This window comes from Babylonia areolata, chromosome 1 (assembly GCF_041734735.1).
Source record: "Babylonia areolata isolate BAREFJ2019XMU chromosome 1, ASM4173473v1, whole genome shotgun sequence".
Taxonomy (NCBI): Eukaryota; Metazoa; Mollusca; class Gastropoda; order Neogastropoda; family Buccinidae; genus Babylonia; species Babylonia areolata.
Genome location: NC_134876.1, coordinates 64,107,142 through 64,124,916, shown reverse-complemented (window position 1 = coordinate 64,124,916; position 17,775 = coordinate 64,107,142). Strand labels below are relative to the sequence as shown.

The 17,775-nt window shown below is 37.0% G+C and overlaps 2 protein-coding genes across 4 annotated transcripts in view; one reads left to right on the top strand and one right to left on the bottom strand.

Moving 5' to 3' along the window:
• The first annotated feature begins 561 nt into the window (after positions 1-561).
• On the top strand, positions 562-10,134 carry LOC143285517 (uncharacterized). 3 transcript variants are annotated; one of them, XM_076592873.1, is made up of 6 exons: positions 562-927; positions 2,463-3,275; positions 5,841-5,975; positions 6,768-6,863; positions 8,142-8,317; positions 8,945-10,134. In XM_076592873.1, exons 1-6 carry the CDS (start codon positions 789-791, stop codon positions 9,023-9,025), a joined length of 1,440 nt encoding a protein of 479 aa, XP_076448988.1. In that variant the 5' UTR covers positions 562-788; the 3' UTR covers positions 9,026-10,134. The 3 variants fall into 3 exon arrangements, with proteins under 3 accessions (XP_076448988.1, XP_076448978.1, XP_076448997.1); XM_076592863.1 differs by having other exon boundaries at positions 2,463-3,674; XM_076592882.1 differs by lacking the exon at positions 2,463-3,275.
• Positions 10,135-15,750: 5,616 nt separating this feature from the next.
• LOC143285847 (uncharacterized) overlaps positions 15,751-17,775 on the bottom strand; it is a 28,570-nt gene continuing 26,545 nt past the window's right edge. The window contains exons 17-18 of the mRNA XM_076593319.1: positions 16,845-17,017; positions 15,751-15,986 (exon numbers count right to left, since the gene is read on the bottom strand). Coding sequence (XP_076449434.1) covers positions 15,751-15,986; positions 16,845-17,017 — 409 coding nt within the window. The remainder of the gene's footprint in view (positions 15,987-16,844; positions 17,018-17,775) is intronic.

Here is a 17,775-nt window from a genome sequence, read left to right as displayed (position 1 = left end):
GTGATTCTAAGTACCAGTCTGTGCCGGAGCTTTCCAACTACCGAATAACAGTTCAGAGCTGATGAGTCCACTGGAGTGAAAAGAGGATGCATCAGTAGCAACTATGATGGTCTACTTCAGTTTGAGACTCCTGATCATTCTGTCACCGAACTGAAGGGGTTCGCCATTTGTTAGGACGCGAATCCGTCTTGCTGTTTTATCTTTGCAGTTTTCAGACTGAATTAGTGGGGAGCAGGAATTATGTGCATGATAGAAGGCACAGAATGGCTGTAGGTTGGACCGTCGGTTCTGGCGAAAACAAAACAAAAGAAAACAAGCAAATAAACAAACAAAAAAATGCCATAAAAATCACAGTCGGCGGAGGGTGTACTGTTCTAAGACCAAAAAAAGAAAGTTGTTTGTTTTTGTTTTGTTTCTTGTTTTCGTATTCAGAACGCCCGTTGGCTGAAAATAACTTTTTGAGTTCAAACCACCAACATAATTATTGTTGACTGGATTTGCTCACTAGCAAAGAGAAGTAACTTTGAACGCAGTGAAAACCAAGAGAACGTAACTCTTTATTGTGACGAAGACAAGAAGGACTGTAGAAAGTTGGCAATCGTTGGAAATGGGTGTGCCACGTTAACACAATCATGGCTTGCCAACATTTCTTTGTGATATGGAGTTGATGGAAAGTACCAGTTGAGCAGATATGTCCATGAGTTGTGTATATTAGTTTTGAGACCGTGGATTATCAGTTATAATAATCCAGAGTGAAATCAGAATCACGATTGACTGGATCTTCTTTTATGATGGCGAAATTTAAGAGACTTGTGATGACCGTCCTGTGTCTGTCACTATCAGCACTAATTTCGGGGGAGAATGGAGATCTTGGTGTTCTGGCAGATTTGGAATCGGCAGGGAATTACCAGGAACCATTATTTCCAGGTTTGTTTAGTGTTTACCAAATCGCCTCCTCTCTCTCTGACTCTCTCTCTCTCCTGGTCAGGCATCTGCTTGGCATATGTGGTGTAGCGTATATATGGATTTGTCCGAACGCAGTGAGGCCTCCTTGAGCTACTGAAACTGAAACTTTCTCTCCGTGTGTGTGTGTGTGTGTGTGTGTGTGTGCGTGCGCGCGTGTGTGTGCGTGTGCGTGTATGCGTGTGTGTGTGTGTGTGTGTGTGTGTAATCCTATTTAAAAAAAATATTATAATTGAATATGATTCACTTCATTCAGATTGAACAAGTCATTGCCCTGCCCACACGTTTTTAACAGGAACAAATGCTACAAACACTGGTAATTTAATAAGGAATCACACATTAAATGGAAAAAGCTTGATGTTGATAGTATTCTACTATATTCTAATATATATTTGCGTTCTAATTTTATAAGTGCTCACCCGATTTGCATTCAAATTTTATAAGTGCTCACCCTATAGCTCTGAGTGTAAACAATGCTTGTGGTTTGGATAAGGCACAGGATATCGTGATATGATAAGAATGTTTGAATGCAAATTTGCTGAAAATACTCATACGGGTTCAAAAGTATTATTACTAATAACAGTTCATTGTGTTTAACTCACACTTCTCCCACTGCATCCTCACCCTATACATATTGATGCACACACATACAATGACACACACACACACACACACACACACATACACACACACGCACAGAGTTTTTGGGGAGGGGGTGGAAGATTTCTAAATTTAAAACATTGTTTGAACAGACAGGCACAAAAAAGTTTAACATACCTTTGGAAAGATTTTATTGTGTAAACAGTGTCAGATATTGTGTGGAAGAGATTCTGGTGTGCAATGTTTGAAAACCATGGGACTTCTGTCTGTAACAGTGGGATTTCAAAATGTGTGCATCAGTTGAATAACACAGGCCTGGGTGATGTGGCCAGGAAATCTTTACAAAATCATAATTCAAGTATGAGTGTGCAAAACTAGTCAATACACTGAAACATTTAGTACCTATTTTGAACTTTATTCTCTGAGATGCTGGAAGCCAGTAGAGTACTCAGTTGTTTTTGAGAGGCTTTGAAGATATGAGCTGAGCTGTTGATATCTATATTATGTATATGCACTTTCTGTAGAGGTCCTGTGACAGAAGAAGGTAAACCTTTTAGTAAAGAATCTGAAAAAAACCCAGACTAAGTGACTTGTGTTTTCATCACATCATCTGTAAGGTTGTAGTACTTGGTGAGATACTCATATAGTCAGTAATTCCTTTGTTGGAGTTTGGTATTACACTAAAGTTTTGAAAATATGGCTTCTTTTGGGTTTTTTTTTCTATACTTTTAATTTTATGATCAATGAGAGTGGTAATAGGCAAAGGTGATCATGCTTTAGTTGAAATCCAATTTCTAAAAAGAAAAGTAAAATAAGTATTTTTTCTTTTCTTTATGTTGATTTCATTTAATTCTTTTCTTTTCTTTTTAGTGTAGTATGATGATTTAATATGTGTTTAGGACAAAAGGACAGATCCCAAGCAAAGTTCAGTACCACCCAGCAGCTGCCTGAATTCCCACAGTCAGATGTACAGTCCACAGTGGCAGCAAGAGATGTCTCCAAGCCCATTGTTCATCCCACAGTCACCAGCAATGTCCACTTACAGACAGACAGCAGTGATGGAAGAGAAGGATCACAGCAAAATGTGACTGATGCAATTGACGGCAGTGTCATGGAAACAAAAATCCTTAGTGACTCACAAACTGACATGAGGGTACCACCATACAGTTTAGCTGATCAAGATAACAGTGTTATTAAAGACACAAAAATTGAAGATACTGTGAAGCCAGGATCTGATTTGGGAAAGTCAGACAGTTTTGCTGAGTTTGGATCCAAGCCTAATCAACATGAAATTGAAAATGATGAACCATCAAAACTAAATGAACCAGACTCTGTAAGATTAATATTGTCAGATATTGGCTTGAAGAGTAAAGAGGAATCTGAAAATGACACAGTGGGTAACAGCAGTATGAATTACAGCAGAGATTCACAGAACAAACCTATCCAGGACAAATCCAATGATGAGGATTTGGAAGATGACCGATCCTATGGTAACCCTCCTATTCTACTCGACTCTAACACACTGGACACTTTAAAAAAGATATCTGATCTGTCACCAGAGAAAAGAGAACAATTGCGAACAGAGCTTTCTGAAAAGTTAGGCTTGTCTGCTGTGGACCCGGGTCTCGCTATGCTGCCCATGAAACAAAACTTCCAGGCATCCAGTTCAGAAGCAACAAGTGTGCCCAGCACTTACAGTACTATTGAAAGCAGTAAGTTTCCCAAAGAAGGTAGCATACTGAATATTATAAGCAACATTGTAAAAAGTGATTTAGGGCAAGAGTCACAGGCAAACAGTGATGTCAAAACTGATCCTGTGGATGATTTTGAAGTCGCTGAAAGTAAATATGAAAACAAAGAAAATTACCGTCGGAAAGTTTTAAATGAAAACGATATGGAGAACGGTGGTAAAGAAGATGATGAATATGAGTTCAATGTTGACAAGTATTTCTATGATTATTATGATGAAGATGAAGATGACTATGTTGGAGGAGAAGTGCTTGGAATTGTTTCACCCAATGATGATAAAGAGGCAGGGGTGACCATGGAACAAACTGGAGATGAGGCAAAGAAAAAAATGGAATTGACAGGAGACAATAGTGCAAATTCTGGTAAGTGTATGCTTTTTCCAGGTCTGAACCAACTGCATGAGTGGGATGCTGCTAACACTTCTGTGGTGACTAACATTTTTTGGTATTGTGTTCCGAATCAGATAAATGTTAATGCATTGTAAAGTACAATTTGAATGCTTATGAGGGATATATTTTCTCGGTTTTCTTTCTTTGGTGATTTGATATTGATAATGTAACAAAAATAAAATAGCGCCAAAACAGTCAAAACAACAACAACAACAAACAACAACAACAACAAAACACACCAGCCCAACCACAGGTATTATTTGCTCAGTCACTTATTTTGCTTACTCCACCACCCCAAATATCATTTGTTTATTCATGATTTCTCTTTTCATTCTAAATTTTGCACAACATTCTGAATTTCTTTTGATTTCTTGATGTGATAAGCATAAATCATATTGACCACAACACCTACATCAACATGTTATTATTATCTGCCCAATGTATGTTGTTCATTTTGCTGCATGTGCCTTTGCATTTTCTTTTGGGTTTATTCTGCAGCATATGATTATGAAATATATGCATACACATATGCACATGTAGCATGTACATTAGGCTCATGGACATGTATGATTACACACATGTGCAAGTCTTGCAGGCATGAAATGTGCATGCAGTGTGCATGGTTGAATAATATATTCATAGTATTCCCATCTTTTATATATGTAAAGATCTACTTGATGTAAATTTATTGGGGAAAAACACAAATCGCTGTCATGTTTTAGTTTATACATTGTATTTGTAATATGGGATGAAATTCAAAATGGTTAAACTCTAAAGGAACTGTTGTAACTATTATCATGAAATGTCTTTTAGTTTTACATCTCATGTTGTGTTGATACCAAATATGTTACTCAGAAAGAACAGAAATTTCAGACTTGAAATTTATACACATTATTGGAGACTGCCCTTATTTCACAGGTGTGGGCATGTACTGGAACTGTCATGCACAGCTGTTATACTGTTTAATTTACACTACAGACAGCCAGCATGAATCATTGACTGGCAGGGAAAACCTGACACTGACAGTTTATCATTGATTAATCCTGGACTGCCATCTAGATGGAAATCTAGCAGAAAAGGTTTGGCAGGAGGGAACACAGGAAACTGAGGAGACTCAACAAAAGATGATTTTATTACTTATTTTTAACTGGTTGAATCAGTATCTGTTAATGTGAGCTGCATGAAGTGTTTCACAGGCCTGCTTCTCAGGGCGTCTGTTTGGGAGATGTGGTGTAGCATATATGGATTTGTCCAAATACGGTGACCCCTCCATGAGTAACTGAACTGAACTTAATAGCCAAGTTGTTTTTAGTCATAGATACATGTACAAATCACAGACGGTTGATAAATCAATATATTTTAAAGATGTGGACAAATTACACATTATTCAGAACACCAGTTGGCAGATTTTCTGTTGCAGATCGCTTTACTTTATGATTTCAAGTTCCTTTAATTTCATATATTGCATTTGCAGATCACTTTACTTTCTGATTTCATGAGCCTGAGCCTTGCCTTTACTTTTCTTTCCACTTACCAGTCATAACTTGTGTGCCGTGTCATAACAGTAGTGTGCTTGTACCAAGTGAGATGGAGAAACTGAAAGTTTTTATTTTTGTTTTTCTTGGTTGATTATATGAACTAAATGCTCAAAGTGTATGTACTTTGTATGATTTTATTCATCCTAAAAGGGACATTTGCAACGGATGTTTCTTTCTAATGTATGTATACTATAGGAATAAATAAATAAATATATACATTACATGTATAGAAAATATCTAAAAGACGTTTTGGGTAAGTGGCAAAATATTTGAAAGGTGAAAACTGATTACTGGTATTTGAGCACACTAATGATTTGTAATTTTGGTTATGCTGTCTGCATTTCCATTCTGATGCAATTGGAATTTTTGAAAACCCTAATGAATTGTTTTCAGCTGGTAGCATTAACTTATAGTATTATGTTAAACACTGATATATTGTGATGACATTCACTGATAATGTGATATCCAAATGCTCTCTGTCATCTCAGTTACTCTTTATATGCTATGGCAAAACTGAAGTGCATACCTGCTTATTATCAGCTTGTATTAATACTGTTATGCTTATGACCAAACCTGTTTGCATTAATTTACTTTCTTCCAGCTGAATTCAACTTCAAGGAAGAACAACCACCAGGCAGTGATAGAACAAAACAACCTGGAGAGTTCAACATTCAACATGTATTCAATTATGATGAAGATGATGACCATTGGTATTATGATCCGGGAGATACAGAAGGTGCACTATCTTCATTCGTTTTTTTATTTTATTTTTTATTTGTTTGATTTCCTACACACTGTGTTTATATGTACATGCAGGTGTGTGTGCGTGTGTGTGTGTGTGTGTTGCATGTTTGTCAGTTTAAAAGAATATTTGAGTTCTCAGAGACCAGACGTTTCATATTAATTTGTATTAGAGAAAGCTGATTTAGTTGCCACAAACTGATAAAGTGACCTTTGGGTCTTGAGACCCATCTCATTATTGTAATTCCACTGGGTGGAATAAAGGATGAAATTTGTCATCTGCAGAGAATTTGAAATGTGCCCTACCTGATCATAATTTCTCAGATTGTTGAATTAAGATATTGATGCCGAAGAAAGGTTAAATAGGACAGTCAACTGCCAGAAAACAGGAGAATGGTGGAAACATTTTCCTTTTTTTGTTTTTGTTTTTTTGTTTCCAGGATTCCCTTAGTTCATTTTGTTTTCAGTCCAAAGACATAAATAAGTGTCTTATGGATGTGTGCCAGGAAAAGTACAGCTTTGTGACAAGATCTGTGAGATACAGTTACTTGAATAAATATGTTTTTTAAACATTATTTCAGGGAAAACACATTTTTTTTATTTGCACATCAGGTTTATTTTATTTTGGTTTGTTTTATTTTGTTAACATTTCTCTGGATTCCCCCCTCCCTCCCTTTGACATCCTTGTTGCTTTGACCGGTTCATCTTTTTTTCTTTAGTTTATATAAATATCAATTATAGTGTTCTGATATTAACATGTTTCTCTTTTGCTGTGTTCATCCAACAGATGATGTGCGTCTTTTGCCAGCACCCTTGGTGCCCACCACCAGCAATGACATTCCTTCAAAAGATAAAGTTGATGGTTCAAACAGCAGCACTTCTGGTATGTTTTATACAACACTGTTTTAAGTAAAGATTGTAGTTTAGTGACCAGATTAATACTTGTTAATGAGATGAGTGATATGTTTTAGAAACATGTAAGACAATTGATCATTAATGGTTTTCATTCCAGCATAATTCAAATCCTTTCACAACGTCAGTATCTGCTCATCATATTGTAGATACATACATCATTGTATGCCTGTCAGCACAAATAGATAGAAATGTGAAACACTCATATCAATGAAACATATGAATATACGTACACAAGTGTTTAATTTTAGCATGTACAATTAGTACATCAATAAATAGATAAAAGATTAATTTTGTGCTTATACAAATAATTCATAGCTTTCTGTACTCATGTATGAACAGTTTAACTGAAGAAGTACTGATTTGAAGTATGATAAAGCTCCATTTTGAACAATTCAGTACTATTCAAAATGAATTGTAGACATTCATCATTGTCTTTCTCATGGTGTTATCATCAGTGCTCAGAATCTGGTAAAAAAATGGTAGCTCACCAACTGCGGTGGCAAATGTCATGGACTAACGGTTGGGACGACACAGGTTCGATTCCCAGTGGAGGTGGGTTTTTTCAGCCCGCAGCTGGCTCATACTCAGAGTTAAAGTAAGCTCTGTGCTTAAATGGGAAGACTGGGACCATACAGTCGAGTATCATCTTCATGGATGTGGCTTTGGGTGTGTTGCTCAAATTTCTTGACCGACACTGCAAGTGCCTGTATCTCTCAGGCCTGATTAACACCAGGATATCATTACGAAAGGAAGCTTACAGTACAGCCTTGTCACTTAGTCACAACATTAAAATGGACCTCCGTAGCAGCATAGTCATCATCATCATCCACCTTCATCATCATTATGAAAAAAAATGTCCCAAGTTCTGTGGCCTTTCATGCCCTTCTCTCATGATGACCTCAGTTACGATCCCCATCCACCTCTGTGCTTGGGGTGAGTCCTGTCAAGGTCCTAGGTGTGGGCATATTTATGGTGGATAGTTGGAGGGATGTGGTGGCATTCTGCACTTTGGTGTGTGGCCTCCTGATGACCTAACATCATCAGTTCTCTGAGGACCGCTGATGCTTGGACTGCAACAGACAAATTCAGGTGTGGCTGTGTATGGCAGAACTGGAATGAGTAGCATGGGAGTATGGGAGTAATGCTACTGAAATGATGCAGATGACAGGGCAGAAATGAAAACCTAAGTGTGCCTTCCAACTGATATCAAAATAATGTCTTCTAATGTTGTTTCTTGTATGTGAAGAGTTCAAGAGCGAGAAGGGAGTTGCGGACCTGAAGGAAGGGGTGGTAAATAAAGGAGGCCTGCCCACAAAGAAGGTGCTTCAGGCCCCTAAGGGAACCATTGTCCTCTACACTGTCATCATAGTTGTCTTCATTGCTGGCATTGTGCTCTTCTCTGTGTGGAAGAACCCTTTTCAGGTGAGCTGTTTGTCATCATCTTCTGACTTTCATGTTGCTGGTGGTGGTATTATTCTATTCTGGTATTTCCATATATCTTGATTTATATCAAAGTCATGTGTGGTTTCCGCTTTTGTCTTTATTGTATTTTTTATTTGAATTAATAATTTGATTTGCAAAAAAAAGGTGTTTTATTTTTGGGGGGCCTACTTTTCCATACTTTTGGCTGTAAAAAAAAATCACCAATAAGATAGAACTATGGTGTTTCATTTAATATGTGTTTTATCACTAGTTTGAAAAAGGACACTTTGCAATTATTTTGTCAGTCAGCAGGGTCTGTTGCATTAATTCTCATCTGCTAGTAACGCCATCCCACAGCTTTTGTTGCTCTGTAGTTCAGACCAAGCACAGGAAATTGAAAGCTTAAAACAAAAGGAAAGTGGTTCTGATATACAGTTTGAGTTAATAATTAATGTGTACATCTCACTTCCTTTTTGAAAAAAAAAATCTCTTTTATTTTTTGAATAAATGTTCTCATATATTTGCATGATTACTGAGAGGAGAAATAAAAAGACAGAACTTGTCAGACTTGTGACACTTGTTAGTATCTGCCATTAGATAAATAACCCCAATACATTTTGTTTCCAGGATGGCAGACCAAGACACCCGCCACCAGTTATCCGAGTTGGAGAGGAAGGGAAGCGACTGCTTGACCATCCTTTTGTGTAGAGAGTTGTCTTCTCTTTTGTGGTGCAGGACATGGAGATGTCTCTTCGCTGATTTAGGAATCGAATCAGTTCTCAGGTTCATGTTTGAGGTTGGAATCTTTAGTGCACAGAGACATTAACTTCAGCTAGAGAATTCAAAAAGGTGTTCTGTTGCATTGATTGTTAATTGACAATGTTCAGTAGAAATGTGTAGTTCCTCAAAAGATAAATATACTTTCAAGAATCACAAGCTCAGAAGGTTGAATACATTTGCATATGAGTTCTTGCCTTGTTTCCTTTGGTTCAACAGGTGTGGTATGAGTTGTAATCATAAGCATCCCTACCCATACGGATGGTATCCTTGATGTCAGACTGAAATAGAACCCAGATCGGAAGGCAGGGAACTGGAAACTTGGCCATAGTGCTAGCCTTTCTTCATGAATCCTAAACCAGCATCACTGAATTCATGTTGCATGTCCCTGTCAAAGCCTTCTTTAACCTGTGTAATATTTTTTCATATTCTCTAAATTGTGTCTTCTGTAAGGATAGCACAGAACAAAAGTTAACAACTTATTGTCTGATGCCTTTATGGTCAAGGTGTTCAGGGTGTGGGTGTTGGTTTGGGGAAGGTTGTGTTCTTTGAGTTTGTGAGTGCTGGAAGGAAAGGAACTGTGAACATGACTTTTTTTCTTCTTCAGTGAAATGTGTCTTTTGTGAAATTATTTTATCTGGAATTAATTTTTTTTTTTTTATTATAGTTGTTATGACACACCACTGCTATTGGTGGAATTCAGTCAATGCTGCAGTTCTTCAATGTGATCTGATTTGCCTTGAAAAAAAAAAGTCAGCAGTTTCTGTTTTGTTTTTTTCTAATCAAGGGGATGAGTTGTGAAAAAATATTCAAATATTTGTGTGTTTGTGCGCACTTTATTAATATCTCCATTGGGAGAAGACATCAAGATTGAGACTTGTTTTAGCAAGAAAGTCAGAGTTTACTTATTTTTGTCTTCTTTGAGTATTGATTTACTTTTTCATCTGCATGTTTGAGTTCATCCATCGTTGGATCTGTGTGTGTTTTTTTTTTTTTTGTTTTTTTTTCAGACTGAAGAATGTGTGTCAGTGGGTAGATAATATCATTCATTATTCATTGCTGAATCAGTGTTTATTTACTTTTGTATTTTGTTTTGTTTTATGTTGTGCAGAACAGGGTGACATATGGAAGTAGAAACAGGAAATTTATTCTCTTTACATATTTTTTTTTTCTTTTTTCTGGGAGTGGTGCATAAAGGCAGGGTATGATTTTGTTTATTCTTGAATGGTTCAAACTCCCATTCTCAGTCTATGACACAAAACGCTACACCATGGTTGTTGGCATTATTCTTGTTTTACTGTAGTTGCTTTTTTTCCCTGTGTGGAAAATCTAGTTATGACTATATGAATATTGATTATGAAAGGAAGCGTTGTTTTATTGTATTTTTAACAATTGTTTATTGTTATTTTATTACTGTTGATAACTATGTTTTCTGTGTCTAGAAAAGAAATGTTAAAAGAGATGAAACTGTTACAAATATTGGTGATCTGTGTTTTCTTCTTTGACTTGATTCATTCTGCCCTATACTTGAGGACACAGAGCACGTGTTTCCCCCTCTACACCTGAGCAGTGCTCAACCATTTAGTCTTAGTACATTAAACCCATTTTTCAATCTCTCAACAATTTGCGAACTGCTAGGCAAGGGATACAACTCTTGATGGAGATTGATGAAATAGAGTTTGCAGTTGGAGCATATCTGAAAACATTTTTTTACATCCCTTCAGTTACTGAACAAATTGTGCCATGATTTGGATGGTGATTTAGTCTTTTCATGGTTAATTGAGTATTGTATGCAACATGTTGGCGTTCAGCCAAACCGATGGTTTTTGAGGTTTTAGTTAAAGAAATACTGCTGCAGAATTAGTTTAAAACCCTACAGACCCAGGCAGGGAGGGCTTTGCAGGCTGCAGTCCTCATAAAGCAGAAAGGGCAAACAGCATGTTTTTTTTCTGCAAGCACACATACAGACATATGTGTGGTTTTGAAACAGAATGCAGAGATATTTTTGTCAACATTCTTTTTTTTTTCTTTTTTTTTTTTTAAGAGTAAACACACTTATATGGTGGATTAATATTCCTTATGAAATGTTAAAAAAAAGATTATTGTGTCTTCCAGGTGTGTCCCTTGTGTATAAAATGCAGAATTCTAGTCTCTGGGGATTGTGCTGTGTAATCAGACTTGTATGCTTTGCATTGATAGCTGTGATGCTATTGATTTAGTTGTCTGTTCTTGTTGTGACTGATATTTATATTACGTAGAGAGAGAGATAGAAAGAGAGAGAGAGAGAGGGTGTGTGTGTGTGTGTGTGGGTGGGTGGGTGGGTGGGTATGCTTATATGATAAAGAGATGACCAGGGTCAGTTTATCTGCATAAATATTGTTGTTATTTTCTGTGTTGTGCAGAGTTATTTTGCTTATTTGAACATTTTTTTAACTCCATGAAAGGTTTGGTTTCCCCAGACCCAGTATTTTGTTTTGTATGAACTGTTCAAATAGTAAATCTGCAGATACTTTGTTGATATAAGGATCTGGAAAAACAGACAGAACTTCTGTTGGTTGTAGAAGTCAAATTTATTTTATTGATATAACCACAATCATTTTACATTTTAAGACATCTTTCTTTTCTGCCAGCTCTTACCTTACTTCTCTTGCATGAATTTGTTTTCTGTTGTTGTTTTTGTTTGTATATCTATTTCTTGTTGCCCACCATGTTAGACAGCTGCCTGTTGGGAAGGTTTGCTTTTACAGTCTATTTATGAGTTCTTTAGATCACCTTTATATATGACGAACAAAGAATGTATTTTTTCAGAAAGTTATACCAGATTAGTAGTGTTTGAGATGGTGTTGAAATCAGTTGTGATTTTGGTGTGCATGTGTGTGTGTGTGTGTGTGTGTGTGTGTACTTGGGAGAGGGAGGGAGAGAAAGAAAGTTCATGAGAAAAGAGTTGAATAAAAAAAGAGAGAGAAAAAAGAAAAGTAACTTTCGTATTGCAAAACTGTCATTAACCTTGACTTGGACTGTGATATGACATAATCTGAAACTGTTATTGATTCTCTATGCATTGTACATATGCTGTGATTTGTTGCAACATTAAATTCATTGTAAAGAAACCAAGAATAAACAAATTTTGGTTTCAGGAAAAGTGGTAGTCATGATACACAATCATGTGTTTCAGTGATTCGTATTTTAGTGATGGAGATCACTTGTTATGATGTTGTATTGTCTTTTGTCTGCTGTAATAAACAGGTGTGTATGTATCACCTACCACTTTTGCACATAATTCTTTCTTTTTGATTTTGTCTTTAAAGATAAGATTTAGTGTTATTTGATCAGTTGAAGCTACTTGTACATGAATCATTTTCTTTGAGAAGATTTTAACAGAGTATTCAAAAAGTAGTCAAAAACATGTTTTTTCCATATGCCAGCAAATATATTCAAATGTGTGTTGTTGATTATCATGTGCTTTCAGATTGTTCTATGATGAGTGGGAGAAAAATAAATTTACTTAAAGAAATGGAATGTGAGTTTTTGCTGTTGTTCAAAGATTATATACTCTACTTAACACTGCCTGGTCATATTAAAAAAAAACAACAACCCCAAACAAACAAACAAACAAAAAAAAACAAAACCTAACAACAACCCCCCCCCCCAAAAAAACAACAACAACAAAACAACAAAAACAAAAAAAAAACAAAAAAACTGTGCACTTTTGGTGATAGTTTATTAGAAACATGGGGTCTGATTATTTTTGCTTATGTGTCTCATGAAATGTCACAATTTGAGATAAGTGAAGGTGAAAGTTTCTAACATCAAGAGGATAGTGTGTTCCATTAAGTTAAAGTGTGTTGCCCATCTTCACCTGCATCAGGAACCTGTGCTGCAGGCAAAATGTAGCTCATGATAGTCTTGAATGCTTTTTTTTTTTTTAATTTTTTTTTTTTTTTAACCATGAACACATAGTTTCAACAGAACTATACAAAATGATGGTTTTACTAAAATAGGCACACAGAAAAGACTGCCTGTCTGTTTTAGGAACAAAGTTTCTTTTCTCACTAAAGAGCTAGCTCAGTATTTTACAGCTATTGCAACCAAACTGTGCCAGTTGCTCACATCATAACATGCCATGTTCAAAACAAATATGTGTACACTTACATGCACACATCTGTGTGGAGACAGACGAATGGATGGACTGGCAAATCGACAAACATTGTACTCAAAGCATAACATCATATTTCCAGAAGATTAAACAGTTGAAGATTGTTTTCACTTTTTGCCCATACCATACATAGCAAAGATGATATGGTTTGCAGACTCTTGCACGTTTTGGCTGTACAAGCTTTCAGTTTCAGTCCTTCCCCTTGAGGAAATGGAAAGGTGATATCTGTGAGACATAATAATTATAGTTTTCAACTTCAGTCTTTCCTCTTGAGATAAGAAAGGTTGTATCTGTTAGACATGATAATTAAGGCATTCTGGGCTTTAAGTCATTGGATGTAAACAGACACAAGCCAAAATGTGTGGTTTATTTATTCATTTATTTATGTATTATGTTTTTTGTTTATAGAAGATAGAAATCAAAGTCGTCATTTCATAGGCTGTGAATTTATGCTGAATGATTCTTAGCCATGTTTGCATGTACATACGAACAGTTAAACCAGACATACACTCCCAGGAGGTTGGATGTGCTGTTGTTTCATTCTCCCCTTTCTCCCCCAAAATTTAACAACATAACAGTGAATGAAGACACTGAATTGTATTATACATGTCATGCACTTTATAGACATGGCGGGAAATGGAGCCATGTTCTTTTATTGTAAGTATAGCATCCCAAGTCCACTATTAACCATACAAAATATATGCAATGGAAAATGATGAAGTACATAAATATAGAATTTTTTGACTGGCTATATCATGTGGTACCATGTAGAGCAATGGATTTGAAATCTCTAATAAATAAAATACAGCAAAAATAATCCATGGGGACAGAGAGAGGGAGTGAGGAAGAGTTGTATAATGCTCCAAAAGTGGCCAATTTTCATGCAATATTTACACACGTATATAAAAAGAAAATCAGTGACATTAATAAATTACTGTCATAAAAATAAACGCTACATAAAATGGTTTCCATTTAAAAGAAAGTGGTTTTTAGATGTAATTGTCAATGTCATATGAACAGCAGAACTGAAAGATAAGCATAAGATAAATATGAAACAGCAATGAGAGACAAAGTTGCCTAACTTCAGTCCATTACCGCTTAGTGCTACCAATGAGTTTGCATGCAGGTAAATAAGAGTTGCAAAGAAATAAACCCAGAAAATCAATCAAAGAAGGAAGCAGTCTTCTACTTCTCTATGTTCTCTATATTGAATACCTTTTACTTACATGCATTACAAAACAGTTGTTGAATTAATCACCATTTTAAGGGTATCAGACGTTACAAAACTAGTGTGTAATCAGACTTACAGTCTCACTGCATGGCGTGGAAACATGATGTGAAACAACACGAGTCCAAAAATGAGTAGCCCATAGATGGTTAGCATGTGATTGAGGTAATTTTCTTATTGAACCTGTTTGTCAAACTTTACTTGTCTAGATTGATGAGGGCAGAGTGGAGAAAAAGACAGAAGCAGAATTAAGGAAATTATGTTCTTAAAAAAAGATCTCACATTCAGGTCAGGGATTAAATATGATAGTCATGTCAGGTTTGTCAATATTTCAAGTTTAGTTGTCCTATGATTCCAATCTTATTATGTCACTTGGGTGAAGAAAACTGCTGTCTGTTATTGCAGAATATAGATCTGTGGCTGCATGAGCGATACACTCCCATATCACTGACCTGGCCAGCACATGAGGTTTGTGCAGACAGCCCATGGGCCTATTCATGCCTTGTAGGTCTGATGAATAATGCCCCCTTGGGCCTGAAAGTGGCTTTGTGTCTGGGGCAGAACTGATTTTCTTCACTGCCAAAGAACACACATATGCTTATCTGCCTAAGAGTTTCTGGTCTGATATGTTCAGTCCATGAAAACACTACACTGAAAACAAAAAGGCAAACAACAACAAACAAAAAAAAAAAAAAGGAAAAAAAAGAAAAAAGAAAAGAAAAATAAAACCCCACCAACGCAAACCCACTAACAAAGAAAACCGCACACACTGCACTCAAAAGTATCAGACGCCTTATCTTAAATGCAAGAAAATGCATTGAATAAAATGATAAGAAAAGACCCCCTTTTTGCAGCTAAATGGAAGCCTGATCATTAACCCCTTGACTGCTGAACCTTTGTGAAGTTTGATCAGAGTGACACCAGTTTAAAGTGCAATTCCTACTCAGTTGTGCAAACATTTCAATGGTTTTGCTGAAGAAAGGCAATAATTATCATCCCAGGAGGAAGAGGTTCAAATAAAGAATGGTGACTGACATCCTGACCTGTGATCTGTCTTATCTCAGTCAGGTGACAGCCCTTCACTGACAAACATACTCGTTTGCGGCAGTCAAGACGTTAAAGCAACATTTCTTCTTCTTCTTTCGTGGGCTGCAACTTCCACGTTCACTCGTATGTAATCGAGTAAGCTTTTACATGTATGACCGTTTTTACCCCGCCATTTAGGCAACCATACTCCGTTTTCTGGGGTTTAAAGCAACATTGTTTCACATTTCATTCCTGATCTGCAGTGGAGTGAACAGCATCATCATCTGCCACGGTGCTGGTGTTGCCGTTGGGCGTAGGGGTGTGTCCGGTGGGGGCAGGGGTGTGTCCGTTGGGTTCTGTCGGAGGGGGGTCTGCTGTGGAGGAGGGTGCCAGAGTGGTCACTGTGAACCTGGGAGAGGGCTGCTGGTCAGGCCTGGGCCTGCTGTGGTGCAGTGGCTGTGACTTTCCTGACTGCTGCTGGTCTGCACAGGAGCACATAGTGTTACTGCAGCTGACAAAAAAGGTTATACAATTTATTTATTTTTTCATTATGTAATTTTGCGACAGAAGACACAGAGACATGCTTGTAACTATTGTGTATGCTCAAACATTCTTGACCCTACGCATTGCATGATGCATACACACAACCACATAATTACACAATACATGTCATATATACATTCAGCATGTGTAGATAAACAGATGCATGACAACCCCAAGGTGCACTTAGAGGCAGACATTGACACACACTGACAGGACATACAGACACAAACACACTTACTGGTTCACACACACATTTGCAATAAACGATTGACAAGTGTAGCAGCGGCAGCAGTGAAGGCTTAACATTATCAGGCAACTGACAGACAACCATCAACAACCAAGCAGCAGCAGAGAGACAAAGTAGTACCCCTCTCTACCTCCACGAGACCTTGAGTGGTGTCTGCACGCTAGTTATTCGGATGAAGCGATAAATCGAGGTACCGTGTGCAGCATGCACTTTGCGCAAGTTAAAGAACCTGCGTGACTGAAAGCCTGACTGAATGACACAGGAAACAAATAATGAACATCAAAAAGCCAGCTGTCAGTCGGTTCTACCCAGGCTGGTAGACTGTTGTGCAAATGACTATGTTTGTAAAGCGCGGCTTAGAACTGGCCTCTGATCAACAATAGGTATCATAATTATAAGTATCAATGATAATAGTAGTAATAATAATAAGAAAAAAGAAGGGGCAGTTACCAGAGAAACTGTTGAACCATGGACTCCGATCAATAAAAAGTTAGGTATATAAGTATCAATAATAATAGTAATAATAATGATACTAAGAAGGGACAGTCACCAGAGAAACTGTTCAGCCACATGTAGTAGTCAATGTAGTCCACGAACTTGACCCCTCTCTGGGCCGAGCTGCCCTTGCTGAAGGTGCCCCAGGTCATGTAGTGGTTGGGGGTGGCCGCCCCCCGCCCCCCGCGGTCCTCCGCTGGCTGCAGCTGCACTGCTGCCTTGCGCATTCTGCATCACCACCATGCCCCTCTTTTTGTGTCGCCTTTTTTTTGTTTTTTGGTTTAAACAGTATTTTATTTGGAACATGTCACAATACAACACAGATATCGATGAACAGGACAACAACAACAACAACAACATCTTTTATAAAGTCCTGTCCTGATACATGTACATATACTGAATATGTGACGGATGTCATCATAACCAGAAGTTAAGACGTGATCATACATGAGCTCTGAACAAAACTAAGCTGAGATATAAATAAGGTGAAGAAAATGAATAATAAACGTGTGGTGGAGAAAGAAGTCAATAGAGAGAGAAAGAGAAGTATCAACGCTGGGGCACAAGCACAGCAAGACTTTTTTAATCAGCAAACGTGTCAACAATTTCTCTTTTAGAAATAATAAAGTAGCTGGATCTTGTATACCTATTTTTGTACCATCCACAACAGGAAAACAGACTGGAAAATCATCAAAGAATCAAGGAAATTTAATCAAGTGATAAAGTATCTGCATCTTGTATACCTATCTTTGTACCACCTACAACAGGATATAAGAACGGAAAATCATCAAAGAATCAAGGAAATTTAATCAAAATTTATTAATATAGTATTTGCATCTTGTATACCTATCTTTGAACGCGTTCCCAACGGGAAAACAGACTCGAAGAATCAAGGAAATTCAATCCTTTTGCACCTTTTTTGGATGTCGAAGATATGATAACGATATAATTATACACACTGAATAACAACTTCAGTCCAACAATGT

Excerpts from the sequence above, each read along its gene's own strand:
- LOC143285517 (XM_076592863.1), top strand. The coding sequence starts at position 789 with ATGATGGCGAAATTTAAGAGACTTGTGATGACCGTCCTGTGTCTGTCA. Across the intron at positions 928-2,462 it reads CCAGGAACCATTATTTCCAG|GACAAAAGGACAGATCCCAA; the intron begins GTTTGTTTAGTG and ends ATATGTGTTTAG. Across the intron at positions 3,675-5,840 it reads AGACAATAGTGCAAATTCTG|CTGAATTCAACTTCAAGGAA; the intron begins GTAAGTGTATGC and ends ACTTTCTTCCAG.